The following is a 14,119-nucleotide window of genomic DNA, read 5'->3' as shown; positions in this document are numbered from 1 at the left end:
ATGTAATGCAATTTGCGACATTCATAGCCTTTACCTCGACTCATCCGGTGTGAGTGAAATACTGTTATTATCTTATGTATTGAGATAAGGTTACAATGAACATATGTTTGTTTGTTTGTTTGTTTGTTGTTTTAGTAATGTTTCTTCAGCAATAATTTCATTTTTATACTATTGAAAATTCCACACAGACAGATACATTGAAATCCTGGAGTAATCTATCGTCTTACTTGGTTTTTTTTTTTGTGTGTGTTTTCACACAAAAAAAAAGACCAAGTAGAAACTCCTTGATATCGTTGGAAAATCTAGAATTATTTGAGATAACCTAATTCACTGCAAAGTTGATTTCAGGGTGTTCTAGATTTCCAAATTTCCACAGCACACTTGTTAGTTTTGTGTCCTTGATTGACTCCAAACTTGTTTTGATATTGCAAAACCTGCACTTAGATTTCAAATGACTTAAGAGAACCTCCCCCCCCACCCCCCCCACCCCGCCGCCCGAGCAGATGAATAGAAAAACGAGCTTTTAGTGTCACACTCACTCAAACATCACCCTCAGAGTCATGCATGCGACTGAAGTAGCAAGAATACCAACATTCTTTGAGGGGGACTAAATGCCAGCATGGAGGGCAGATCTTAGACGTGATGGTTTGCTTTAAAAATGAGGAGGCGTGACAATTTGTGGTACCGATGTGCAATCATCCTCAGTATCTGGCACGCTGACGCACCCAGCTTTTGCCAGACGAGTACAGTTTTTTTGATCTGCATTTTTTGTTTTCTTCTCTCTCCAGGCAAAGAGATGATCGAGATGTACTTTGACTTCCGTCTGTTCCGCCTGTGGAAAAGCCGTCAACACTCAAAGCTGCTGGACTACGATGACCTCTTGTGATGTCGAAGTATCTCCTATTGGCTTGTCGGCCACTTCTCTCACATCTGAGCCTACTGTATGGTGACAGGGCATTGGTTAAAGGCCCCCAGGAAGGCTCCTAAAGGAGCTCTGTGGTAGAGCTGGAGCAGCAGCAGGGCACTTGGGTCTTTTTTCCCCCCGTCTGAAGTGACGGGCAGCCTTGTAGATTCAGCCAGTGGTTTACCTCTCCATTTTCACTTTCTGCCTATTTCTCAGAGAAAAGAGAAAGGAAGGGATAAGAAAGACGAGTAAAGGACTCATCATCATAGCCTAAATGTGTCCAACGACACTCACTTAGTTTTCTGAGTCAAGAGAGGACATTAGTTTAGACAGCAGAACAGAAAGAAGCCCTCTGAGTTCAGAAGGTGACTGATTAGATTTTTCCACCTTTAGACGACTTGTCTGCTCTTTCAAGATGGAGTCTCATGAGGATGGATGTTTTCTTTGTCAGGTGTTCAATTTAGAGCTTATATGTAAATAAACAAATGCTTATTGGAGCTTTAGAGAATAGATTTCCAGCAGCTCTCTCTCCATGCTATCATGTGGAAACTAAAAATGTATTTAGTCTTATTAAACAATTAACACAGCTTTTTTTTTAACATCAATTTATGTATTAGTATTTTGTACAGACTGTTGTATTAACTCAGGTTAAATTCATTGTTTGATACTAAGAATTGTATTCACTCTTGGTAATGCAAAATACTGTAGATCAGAACTGGAAGCCTTCATACTCACATCTTCAGCGGAACGTGTTGGCCGCCAGGGTTGACATATCTTGACATCTCTTTAAAGGGAGGAGCTCCATTTTCACAGCCTTTCAAGTCAACCGTAGCTGACCAGACACATGTATCCATGCATGTTTCATAGCATTACATTTTTACCCTGCTGAGCAAACGCTGGCTTTTCTTTCTTGAGCTGTTGCCTCACGGGTCTTTTTTTAGTGGTTTGTGTGTTGCATGTGTTTTTCCATAGCTTACTTGCTGATACTCTTAACGAAAAAGAAAAAAAGAAAGAAAGAAAGATACAGTGATAACATTCATGCTGTCTATTTGATTTATTTCACCACTTGCTTAACTCCAGTTTCTGGAGGCAATTGGAATTTGTTATTTATAAGAGATTTTTTTTTACCTTAATGCACTCAAAGTAGCAGCAGAGTAGTAAGGGTTTATGTCTCCTCTTCCCGACTACTGCTTTGTCTTGTGCAAATATACTCAACGTCAGTGTTTCGTTGAATATTGCAATATGAAGGTCTGTGTCTCAACATGCAGTCCTTCCCATACATTTGTCAGACATTTTGATTTTACATACACGTATGTGCAAGAACTGAATTTTGTTTTGTTTTTCACAAACATTGAAAAATCTAACAGGACACTACTTAATAGTTGCACTTTAGAGAGAATGATACTCAAAATAGAAGCATCAGAGGCAGAGTTAGTCTCACTTCTGTAGAATAGGTGGAATCCTAAAAAACCCTGAATCCTACATCTCCCCAAATGCAGGGAGATATTTTATGACATTTACCTGATATCGTCATGTAAAATCCATCACTGCAACGACACAAAAAACGAACAAAAAAATAGAAATAGTAAAGCTGTCATTCATTTTATCTTTAATTCTTTTTTATTCTGTGTTTTATATATTTCTTAAGAATATGAACAACTCTCATAAAAAGAGTGTAGCTGGATGGAGAGCCTGCACCCAACACTGATGAGCAATACTGCCACCCACTATGTTGGAGGCGAGTTAGGATATCATCACATGCATCATAAACCATACTGATATATATTGTGACACCAATATAGCATTGACATTAACCAGATTAGCCTGCAACCTGTTAACTAATCTCCCTGTTTGAAACTCTTGGATTGTCCCTTTAAAATGGCAGTTTCCCAAAACCAGGGTGACGTAGCTTTCATTACATGTTTATTAGCCTGATGCTGCCTCCTGGCCTTGCTTGTATTTATTAACAATCAAGGGAGCCTACTGTTTTTTTTTAGTTTTTTTTTTAGTTTTAGTTTTTTGTTTTTTTTGCAAGGGCTTAGGGCATCATATAGCTGAAATATTTACACTAGCTTACCGACTGATAAAAGTACTGTAGGTAACAGTGAAAAATATGGGTCAAAGTGCTTCACTTTGTGTCATCACATTTACATTGTTCCATCTTAAGCTTGTGGTAAGGTGGAACACCCCCCCCCCCCCCACACACACACACACACACACACAAAACAAACATATCCATTATTTTCTGTGAATATTTTTGAACTTGTGTGCAAACCAAATGAATTCACACGGATAGAGAGAATCCTCCAAAGTGAAACGGCTCGTGGTTTCATGATGAAAAGTTTGAATTCTAAAGCTTAAGGGATCAAATCCCCAGGAATCATTTTAGACTGTGTGTATTACATCAGTATTATCACGTCTACATATGCTTCCTAAATTTATATCCAAGCTTCCTTGCACATAGACGTGTGTATGTATATTGTGATCATAAATGACTGAGCCCTACTACTGTTTATCTGTATATTCCTGTCTTGTAATGTTGCTTTTTGATCCATGCAGGTCAACTGAGCCGTAAATTAGAGTTTGAGCTTGCTGGGTCAGTAAGGGAGGATTCAGATGCTATCTTGATGCATCCTAGGATGTATATGCTGTATAGGAGCAGCTCCAATCCAAAATGGGACATCGAGGCATCAGAAACATCTCCCTATTGTCAGTGGACGTATAAAAACACTTTGAGAGTGTCAGTGAAGTTACTGTGCGTCTTAAGGGCATAGTTTTATATTATAATTATTATTTTTTTGTTTGTTTGTTTGTTTTACACAGAGGGCAATAATGCCTGCTTTTGGAATTGTGTTCAAACGAGAGATTAAATCCAAAATGGCTGAAGTTTTATGGACTGAAGCCCTTTAAGTGGATGCAGGACAAATGGGCAATTTCTTTTTATTTTCCTTCGCAGCACTGACACTGTCCTTTCCATGATCTGCTTCCTATTATGAGAGCGGACTGATGTTTTGATCCTGTACTGAAATCTTTGATGTACTATTTCTATGGATTAATTAATGCCAATGCTAATGTCGCATAAAATTGCTTCATTGTCCATTCTTCTTGTTCTTTATGTCGCAAGTTTGTGTAGCATCACTCCCTCAAAGTCAAACGAATGTGTTTGGTATAATTATTGTAAACAAGTAAGACCATTGTTTATCGTATGTAGGCCACAATTTTTTTGTTCATTCTGAGTGTTTCTGGTTTTCGCACTTTATGAAAATGCCTTTCTTGTGGCATATGATATTAAGCCATCAAGAATATTCAAGCAATTCTTAAATATTTACCTTAACTAGAGTAATATACACTTATATTAATCATAAATTAGCAATAAAGTTACCTGTTTTCCTAACATTTTTTAAATAAAAAAAGTACTATTATTGTGGCTTTCATCTTGTTTGTTGCTTTTAATCCTGTAATATTTAAAAATTGTCCTAATTGTAAGTAGCAGGAGCAGATGTAGTAGTTTGTATGCACATATTTTGGCTATGGCTTAATTGCAATATGGGCATAAAAATGCACGGTATAAATACACCACAAATGGTCAAAACTGCCTTTTGCCTGCTGCACTGCTGCAGGATGGCAAGTCGCGCTTTTTCTACTCATGCGCGTGCAGTTATACATGGAGGGTCAAGGAAGAATAGTGAGAGGTGACAAGGAGACCAATAATGTATTGTCACATCTATGAAAATTACAAGGGAAAATTATTTATTTATTTTTACAAATTTCTCCTCCTTCCTATGAGCAGATGTAGTTCAAACTTTGCCTTAAATGCTCAGTAGGAAAAAAAAATCATTGCTTTTAGTACTGTTTTAAAAGCAACACTTACTTTTTCTTACCCTTATACATCTTGCACTCTCTTTTTCTCTTCATAAACTGCCCCATGTGCAGCTAACAGTGCAGCCACATGTTACACCACATTTTGACTTTAAGTACTTGAGAGCATAAACGTTTTACAAAGTCACTCCAGGTGAAATGCCTGTAACAGACCAATATATTATATATTATATTCCCTTTATTTTTGGTTCCATCAACCTGGGGCCACTCTTCTATATGCTTTTGTATTTGTTATACATATAAACACAGATTTTTTTTTCAAATAGTTCTTTAACTCTGTTTGAAGACAGCATTTAGATATTTATCTATGACCTTACCTCTAAACTTAGTGTTTAATGAACCTCAGTGGTTCTATGATTCAATGTAACTGCACCTGTTATTGAATGATTCCGTTCATTTTGTAGCTCTGCAGATTTAGGGGCCAGTCATGTTCTGATTACTCCATCCACTCTGAGCTGACAATATTCATTTTCAAATGAAAATGTGCATATGTACACCTAGCTTTCAGTTTTTTAGATTTATTCCATATAAAGTCAAATGGCAAGTAGACGCTGACAGTGTTGATGATGGTCTTGCTTGTTAGCTGTAATTATACCAACCTCAAACTGATCGCATGTCCATTCATGTTAAAATCATGAACATGAAGTTTCTTTTTTCCCTCATCAATTGTAGCTTATATTTCTGAAACACTGTACTGAACTGTTGATCTGCAATGTGAGAGGACACCCTCTTTTCAATGCTAAATATTGTGCACTCATAATAGAACTCGTTTATGTATTTCTCTGCTTAAACGTAGGTTATGACGTTCAGAACTGTATGATTTTGTCTCTGGGAGCTAGTTTAAACATCAGCTACTCCAAATTTTTCTTCTGTAGCAATATACTGTGTAAGGATATATCTGTATGGTCATTAACATTGTTTGACAGAAAAGACAGAGAACATTGTTGGAGGTTTAGCAGTTATCCATTATATATTTGGATTCTAATGACTACTGACCTAGAATACTGATGACGGACAGAAACGGTCTTTATATTCTGTTGGAGTGTTAGCTAGCACGCTCTAATGCTGCTCGTAGAAGACTCCTCTGCTTTCTCTTCTCCTGCAACTTTAAATAAAACCTAAAACTCCAATAATTACTTGCCAACCCAATTGTTGTAACTGCAGCTAAAGTCAATATATGTTATTCTGCTGCTTTAATTGCAACTCCAGTTACAACTAAAATGGACGTAAGCTTGATGGCTTTTTAATGGGTTTTGCGATCACAAAGAAAGCAAATCTCGAAATACCATACTGAAGATCAATTATCTACCACCTGGTAAACTCTCCCTGAGGCATGATAAAATGAGACACGCTGATACACAACATGTAGGAAGAGCCTGTTTTAACAGAAATAAACAAGCTGCTTGATTCTCACTAGCCTGGAAAGATTTAAGCAGATGATAAACTGAAAAAAGCCAAAGATTGCATCTCCCTCCCTACAATTTGATATGTACTGCAAAGATGCATTTACGATTTGTTGGATGTAAATTTGGATGTTGATTCTACTCTTGACCATGACAGTACTAACCACTATTCCAGCTGGGGAGTATGGAAAATTCATCAGTACTTTGATGGGATTTAATTCATGTCATGTTTAAAAAAAACATAGATGGTGATGGACGCTAGCATTGCAATGAGTTTCTTTGACCTAAAGCATACAGAATCTTAACATTGGAATTTGGATTAATATCAGAAATAAGCTTTATGTCAAACAGATGTTTGTTAAGATAATCTTAACTGATGAACCGCTTTTACAGTCTTTTTCAGTTGTTGGGAGCACAAAGCCTACTTTATGTTATGAATGGCTAACACCATCGACACTTAACCTCTGTAGCACCACAAGTAGCTTTGCGCTGCTTCTGTTTTTTGTATTTTTGAGTGCTGACATTTGCCATGACAGCCTCTATAGTCTATTTTATCCATTTGTTAGCAAACTATATTTTTCAGATTCTTAAAAACTTCTAAATTCACTAGTGTGAACAAATGTAGAACAAAACATCAAAATGTCTTCAATTTGTTGTAACCACAGACTTTATTTCAGGGATTTTACCTGAAACCCATAGAAAAAAATCCCACTTTAATTAAGATGAGTGAACTAGAGGTTGAACATTCAAATTTATTTTGAGTTTTCGGACTCATTCCTGCACTCTATTTACTAAGGGACTCATCGACAATTACCAGTGGTCACAAAGCTCTGGTCGGTGCCTGAAAGAATAAGATTGCCCTATCACTGTAATTTCTCAAATCTCTCACATCAGTAACAGAGATTTCTAACCAAGCTGGAAAACACAAAAAACATTCCGACATGCTAGACTTTCCACCACTGTGTGTTCATGCTACATTCTTCAATTATGTCACACTATTCCTGCTGTTGAGCTTGACCACGGTATTAGAAATGTGACTGCAGCAACAATATGATGTCAAAATCAGTCTGATCTCAGCATTACTGACAGCACAGGAATCTGAAACAGCAACAGTGACATGTCAAAGAATGCAGTTTCACTTGTTTTGTTTCTTACACATCCACATTTGGTGGATGCAGAGCAGCATTTATCTGGAGTCATGTCCCTGCCAAAAAAGGGTAACAGTCCCTTTTACTTCAGTCCTGAGGCATTAATCTGCTGCTACTGAAGCTAAATTCTCAGCTATTTGTTAACATTTATTTTGATAGGCAGGTAGTTCAGTGCCATTTAATCCTTTTCTGTTGCAGTTATGGTAACATTAACCGAGATTAGCAGGGGTAAACTCAGAGAAGCATGCAAGAACTGCCCTGGCAATCATTTTTCATTGTCGGTGGATAGATAGACAAGTCTGGGGCAACATAACTAAAATCTCAAACGTCAAGAGATTATTTCAGCTACTAATTCTTATTAGTGCTGGATTTTAGCAAGCGATAAATCAGGAGATTGATCTTTGAACACTTCCTTTCTTATGTTATTTCAAAATGGAGTTATTTTGCCCCCCAGGGTGTTGTGCTCTCGCCTGCTTCCGTGAAGATTGCTGGTGCTCTTTTTGGAGCATGATTGAATTTGATGAGTACGATGGGTTGATGCTGCTTTGATTGCCCTGGCACCGCCAGTGGGGCTGTGATTGTATTTTGGAAGAGGGGAATAATGTGTTTATGTGTCTGTTTAACTTTTAGCTGTAGGAGTGACAAATGTTACGAAAGACTGGCAACAGTTTTAAAATCCATATGTCTAGATACAGAATTGTTTATTATCAAAAGTATGATAGCAGTTACAATTATTGTAAATCTGGTTTTGATACAAGTAGAAGTTAAGAATGCACCTGTTAAGCTTTCCTGAGATTTTGGGCTCTTCCTTAGAGTAGACATTAGAAATGGAACTTAAGGTGACAGTTTATTGTATCTGACTTAATAGCAAAGAAATGTTGCATTGCACAATATGAAAAACATGTTTTAGAATCATTTTTCCACCCAATAAACATCAGTTCTGCACAGCCTGTTTGATTGTCGTATTATTTGTCACGATTCAGTTTCATACATACAGTTTGAAGAGTTAGCGCATACTCAAATGTGTACTGGCTCACAATGCTGCAATGAATTTAGGATCTAAGTCGAGAATAAATTATCCACAATATTAACATTCTATTTGTGTGCAAATCACATGAAATTTCTCCCTGAACTTTCAAGCAGCAGGTCATGTAAAATTACAAAGTATATTCATCCCTGTAGCAGAAGATGATGATCAAAACAACACTGGAATACAAAGAGAGCTGAAAAAAGTGTGCTTGCGCAGTTCATCAAATGACCATCTTTTGAGCCTAATTGCTCTTCAACTGAATAAACATCACTCCACTTTAAATAATCAGGTATGCACACAGAACATCTCCTATTTCAAACACTTCTTATAACAATGTCAATGTTTATTGGTAGAAATATTCCAACACATTTACTATTTTTAATATCCCAACACATTTACTATCATTAAATTGTGTCCAGGATTATCGAGCATGTCACACATGCTAAACGATGCTGTGGATGTTTCCTCGTATTCACTTTATTTATGCAGAACCCATTCTCTGTCTGCTCAGGGATAGTCCACCTCTCGAGTCACAGGAAAATATCTCTACTACGGCTTTGGTACTGAACACCATGACATTTTTTTTACCAATAAGCAGAGAGGATGTATCCAAAATAGTTTGATCATCCATGACTTCTCAGGTTTCCATTTCTCGTGTCATGTCAGTGTAATGTCACGTTTTGTATTGCCAAGAAATTTAATACAGATATTCATGATCCCCAGAGGTCAGACATATAACATTGGTTGTCTGTATTCTTTGCATAGTAGCTTTGCATAAAACTTGATAATTGCATTTTTTTATGCTCATTTTTAAGTATTACATTTCAAAGCCTTTGGGGGAAATAAATTCGCAAAAACAATTTTTGTACATTTACTTGGTGTTTTTTGTTTGTTTGTTTGAGTGTTGTGGTTTTTAAGAAAAGTCCAGCGTTGGACATGAAATGAAAATAAGGCTCATCCAGAACAATCCTAAGGAAAGACATTCAAAGGCATGAAATGACAAACAAATATTATGTGCATATCATTCTTTAAAACAGCTAAGATATTACGGAAAATTATGTGCTGAGATGTGGTTTTGAATAAAACACATTTTGACAGCATCAATTAAAGAAGAAAATAGTACGGTGATCTAAAAAATATTTTTTCCGCATCTTGCATCAACCATCAGTCAAACACTGTCAAGTTAGGTGACTGCTGGTATTTATGAGTATGGATTTTGCAAAATATATTCATGGAGGCAGACCCAAACAGAATCACTATATCTGAACATGGAGGAACCTGGCCGAGTAAATAATGAACAGGGGTCTGGAAGAATGAGGGAATGAAGAGGGAAGAATTGGTGGAAGTGTAGAAAACACAATTCAGAAGAAACACAATAAAGTAAACATTTATAATAAGGAATCTTTGGAATGCAAATTGCTATCAAACTCAAGGTAGCTAAATACATTCAGGTTTATGTATTTAGTAATACCTAAATACTCCTTGGAGAATTCCAGTATTGTACTTTAGGAAGGAGCTGGTCGACCTCACTTAACGCTCAATGACAGTGACAGCGCACAAAAGCAACCAGTCCAGGGTGAACCCCGCCTCTCGCCCGTAGCCGCTGGGATAGGCTCCAGCCCCCCCGTGACCCTTAATAGGAATAAGAAGAAAATGGATGGATGAAGGAGCAGTATTACCAGTATAGATACAGCAGTGGCGTGCACCAAATCTAGCACACTTAAAAGTGTCATTATGGTTTGTACATTTTTACTGAAGGCACAGTGGAAAGAATGGTTGTACATGTAAGGTGTTACAGAAATCTGGATTCTTTCTTGAGTTACAGAGAAAAATAGAGCTGGAAGGAAGAGTACCATTGTGTTTGTCGATGAGGCTACTTTCAATCTGGCTGAGGTCATGTGCCAAAGTAGTAAAGGCCATCTGGTACATTGAGCCACATTTGATCCCCCTGGCCAAAGCTGGGATAATATGAGTGCTGCAGTTTCTGAGAATAGGTTGAGTACATGTGTTCCCAATCTTTGCCCACACAACACCCAGAAAATGCCAGTACACCCTCGACAGAGATCTTATCCCTGTTATCCCTGCTCCCTGCCCTCAGCTTATCCTGTTAAGGGTCGTGGGGGGGCTGGAGTCTATCCCAGCAGCCTTTGGACAGGTCGCCAGTCCATCTCAGGGCCAACACATAGAGACAGACAACCATTCACACTCAAAGCCACGCCAATTTAGAGTATCAGTTAGCCTCGTCCCTCTTGCATGACTTTGGACTGTGGGAAGAAGCTGGAGTACCAGAAAGAACCCACACAGGAACAGGGAGAACATGCAGACTCCACACAGAAAGATCCTGTGCTCGAGCCAGGAACCTTCTTGCTGCGAGGCGACAGTGCTTGCCCAAAGTCTGCTGGGATAGGCTCCAGCCCCCCGCGGCCCTTAACAGGATAAGCGGTAGAAATTGGATGGATAGATGAATGTCCTTGATAATGTCAACAGTATTTCAAAAATGTAACCAAAGCAGTTGAGAAAAACTGTTACAGTACAGTAGTACTCTACCACACTTGAAAACAAGCACAGACGTGCGCACACACACACAGACACACACACACACACACAGACACACACACACACACACGGACAAGAATTACAGTAACCAGTGTGTCATGAATAAACAAGAGGAGGATGGTGCAAACCAGACCAAACCAGCATGAAGAGTTTGAGTGTGCTTGACAGGAAAATCAACCTTATTTAATTTCTGCTGTGATGTGGTGCTCGAAAGAAAATAAAATACAACTGTAACCCTTTTACCTCCAGCTGTATTAAGTCGGTGGTAAAGGCCACCTTATGCTTTAAGATGAAATCTTAACCCTTATTCAATATCTTATGGTAAAAAGGACATCTTAAATAAACAACTGTCTAGGGTAGTGATGATTCTCACTAACTGTATAATAATTAGTTTTGAGACTGCAGGGAATAACTCTGACCTTTTAGTTATATTTACTCAGCAAATTAAATAAGACACCATTCGGTGACACAACTTAAGATATCAGGTTTTAAAAAATGTATTGCACATGAAAAAACATTCAAACCTTTTGCTTTCAAAAGAGGAAAAGTAAAGATAATAAAAGACCCGGGTAAATAAATTTCGTGCGGTATTAATTGTTCAACCTGAGTGCAATCATACTTTGTTTAGTTGGCGCGCTTTAGTTGAAGCTCATGGTAGTTGCTGTAATGACTGTGAGTACCTCTGTGAGTTTGTGGAACAAGCAGGACCAGGCTACAGATGCCGAATTTCTTCCCAGTTGCTGCGGTTCCCTCATCGGTGACACAGCTAGCCTCCTCCATGACGACCCGGGAATAATCCTTTGCGAAGGCCGTGCAAACCACTTTCCTCCACCACTGCAGTGTCCCAGGTAGAGACGGCAGCTGTCAACCACCTGGCTCAGATTGTTGCAAATGATTGATTGGTGGATGGTTGCAGATTTCACACTATGGCCGATGGAGATTTTTGTGGCTTGTTGGTCTTGTTGTCTTGTTTAGGTGCGAGCGGTCCTGGGTTCAAATCCTGGACAAGCCCTGAGTCTCAATCCACTGTGCATTGCTCTAGGAGAGCCAGTCCAATCAAAGAGAACTGCAAAAAAAAAAAAAGTAGCAAATGAGCATTTCAGGCAACTGATTCACACTGAAAATTGATTCATTACATCTTTGCCAAATGAGAAGAATGCTATATTCAGCAGCCCTTTGATCTACATTATTACCTCATGACAGGCCTGTGTGCTGTTTGTCAACTGGAAAACTGGGGTTTCCACAATCACTGGAGATGGATTGTTGCAGCTTTTGTGGCTCGTTGGTCTAGGGCAGGGGTGTCAAACTGACAAACTGAAAGCCACATGACCCTTTACTGAATCAGTTTGACACCCCTGGTCTAGGGGTACAGTTCCTGCTTAAGTTGCAAGATGTCCCTGGTTCAAATCCCTGATTAGCACTCTGACTCCACTGTTCAGTGTTCTTTGCATTGCTAGTCCAATATGAAAGCAATGCACAGAAGGAAATTGCGAGGGATGATGTTTTGGGAGGGATTTACACTCAAGATTGTAGTCATTACCTCCATAACAAAATAGTTCTGCCTTTTGACCAACATCCTAACCTCTGTGACAGGCATGTTTCTTTTCTGACCTTGACTGGAAATCTGTGGTTACCACAATCAGTCACAGTCACAGTCAGTCACAGTCAGGTTTAGCCATGAGAGACAATGACTCACACTGTATATGAGCATTTTAGTATGACATGTTAAATGTGTTGCAATGGATTTCAGTGGCAAACTGCAGACTGCAGAAATAGCAGCTGGCAAAAACCTGCCTGAGATTGTAGCAAACGATAGATTCGTGGTTGGATGCAAATTCTGCACTGGGGTAGATGTACTTTTCTTGCATTGATTGCTCTAGGTAGATGGTTCTCATTTTGGGTGCGAGAGGTCCTGAGTTTAAATTCTGCATGAACCCAGATGTTGTTATTTGCACAAAAGAAAATTCCAGATGATCCAAAAAGTACCTGCCTGTCACAGAGCCAATGATGTGAGTCAAGGGTCTGGTTTGTACAGCACTTGTCTCTGTTCCACCAATGAAACGACTCTGCTTTAAATGTGAAGCTGAAGAGATTGCCGCTGTCAAACACCTGGCTCTGATTGTGGTGTACAAAGGATGGGTGGATGGATGCAGTTTTGACACTAAGATGTATTCCCTGTTTCTCGTGGCTCGTTGGTCTAGGGGTATGATTCTCGCTTTGGGTGCGAGAGGTCCCGGGTTCAACTCCCAGACGAGCCCGTCCAATTAAAAGGTATTGAACAAAAGATAATGGCAGATGAGCACTTCAAGAAATGGATTCATTACCTCTGTGCCAAAAGAGAAGAATCCTTTGTTGACCTACATCTAAAACAAGCCTGTTATTTCTTTTGTTTTACCTCCACTGGAAAACTGGAGTTACCAGACTCAGTCCCCCAATCCAAGCGCCATAAAACTATCAACATTAGCCACGAGAGGTAAGGACTCACACTGTATATGAGCTTTTTAAGTTTCCCTTTGAAAATTTTTCTTAATTGGTCTTTGGCCAGTGCCCCTTTCTCGACAATGGAATACCACAAACTTTCCCCTTTATGGGGCTTGTTGGTCTAGGGGTATGATTCTTGCTTTAGGTGCAAGAGGTCCTGGGGCCAAATCCTGGATGTGCCCTGAGACTTCTAGAAGGGCAAGTCCGATGAAGAAGCAATGCACAAAAGAAAGTGCCCAGTGGCCATTGAATGAGGGGTTCACATTCAAGGTCCATCTGACAAAAGTCCTATGATCACAACATCAGCATCTGTGACAGTCATTTGACTAGAAACCTGAGAATACATCGATCAATCAGGTAGAGGGTGTCCAACAAATTTTCTCAATGGGAAAATTTCATACTGTAGGAGATTTTGTTGTTGTATTCCAGTTATGGTTTATTTCTCTAGGGGTATGATTCTCTCCTTGGTTGCAAGAGATCCTTGTCTCAATTCCCAGGAGAGTCCACAGGTTCTATGGCTCCCTTTTTTGCATTTCTGCGATATTTATCACAGGGATTGATAAGAATTTTGCTGACAAAACTTTGAGAAGACTTTTATTGACACAACTAGCATAATATTCATTTTAACTCCATGAATTCATAAAAGGTACCTGAACAAGGCAGTGATTTGAGTTCTCATGTAAATATCAGTTGCATATTTTTTCCAAGCATTTGAAAA

At 38.8% G+C, this 14,119-nt stretch overlaps 1 protein-coding gene and 1 non-coding gene across 2 annotated transcripts in view; both read left to right on the top strand.

Moving 5' to 3' along the window:
• nsmfb (NMDA receptor synaptonuclear signaling and neuronal migration factor b) overlaps positions 1-8,278 on the top strand; it is a 57,014-nt gene extending 48,736 nt beyond the window's left edge. Inside the window, exon 14 of the mRNA XM_086207103.1 lies at positions 789-8,278. Coding sequence (XP_086063229.1) covers positions 789-886 — 98 coding nt within the window. The 3' untranslated portion in view covers positions 887-8,278. The remainder of the gene's footprint in view (positions 1-788) is intronic.
• A 4,828-nt stretch (positions 8,279-13,106) lies between these two features.
• On the top strand, positions 13,107-13,178 carry trnap-ugg (transfer RNA proline (anticodon UGG)). The gene has a single exon. It is a non-coding gene; the product is annotated as a tRNA-Pro (tRNA).
• Positions 13,179-14,119: the final 941 nt, after the last annotated feature.

Source organism: Aulostomus chinensis, chromosome 6, assembly GCF_037954235.1.
Source record: "Aulostomus chinensis isolate RoL2024-O1b breed Wild chromosome 6, RoL_Achi_v1.0, whole genome shotgun sequence".
Lineage (NCBI taxonomy): Eukaryota > Metazoa > Chordata > Actinopteri > Syngnathiformes > Aulostomidae > Aulostomus > Aulostomus chinensis.
Note: the sequence above shows the minus strand (reverse complement) of the source record. Positions and strands in the feature narration are given on the sequence as shown.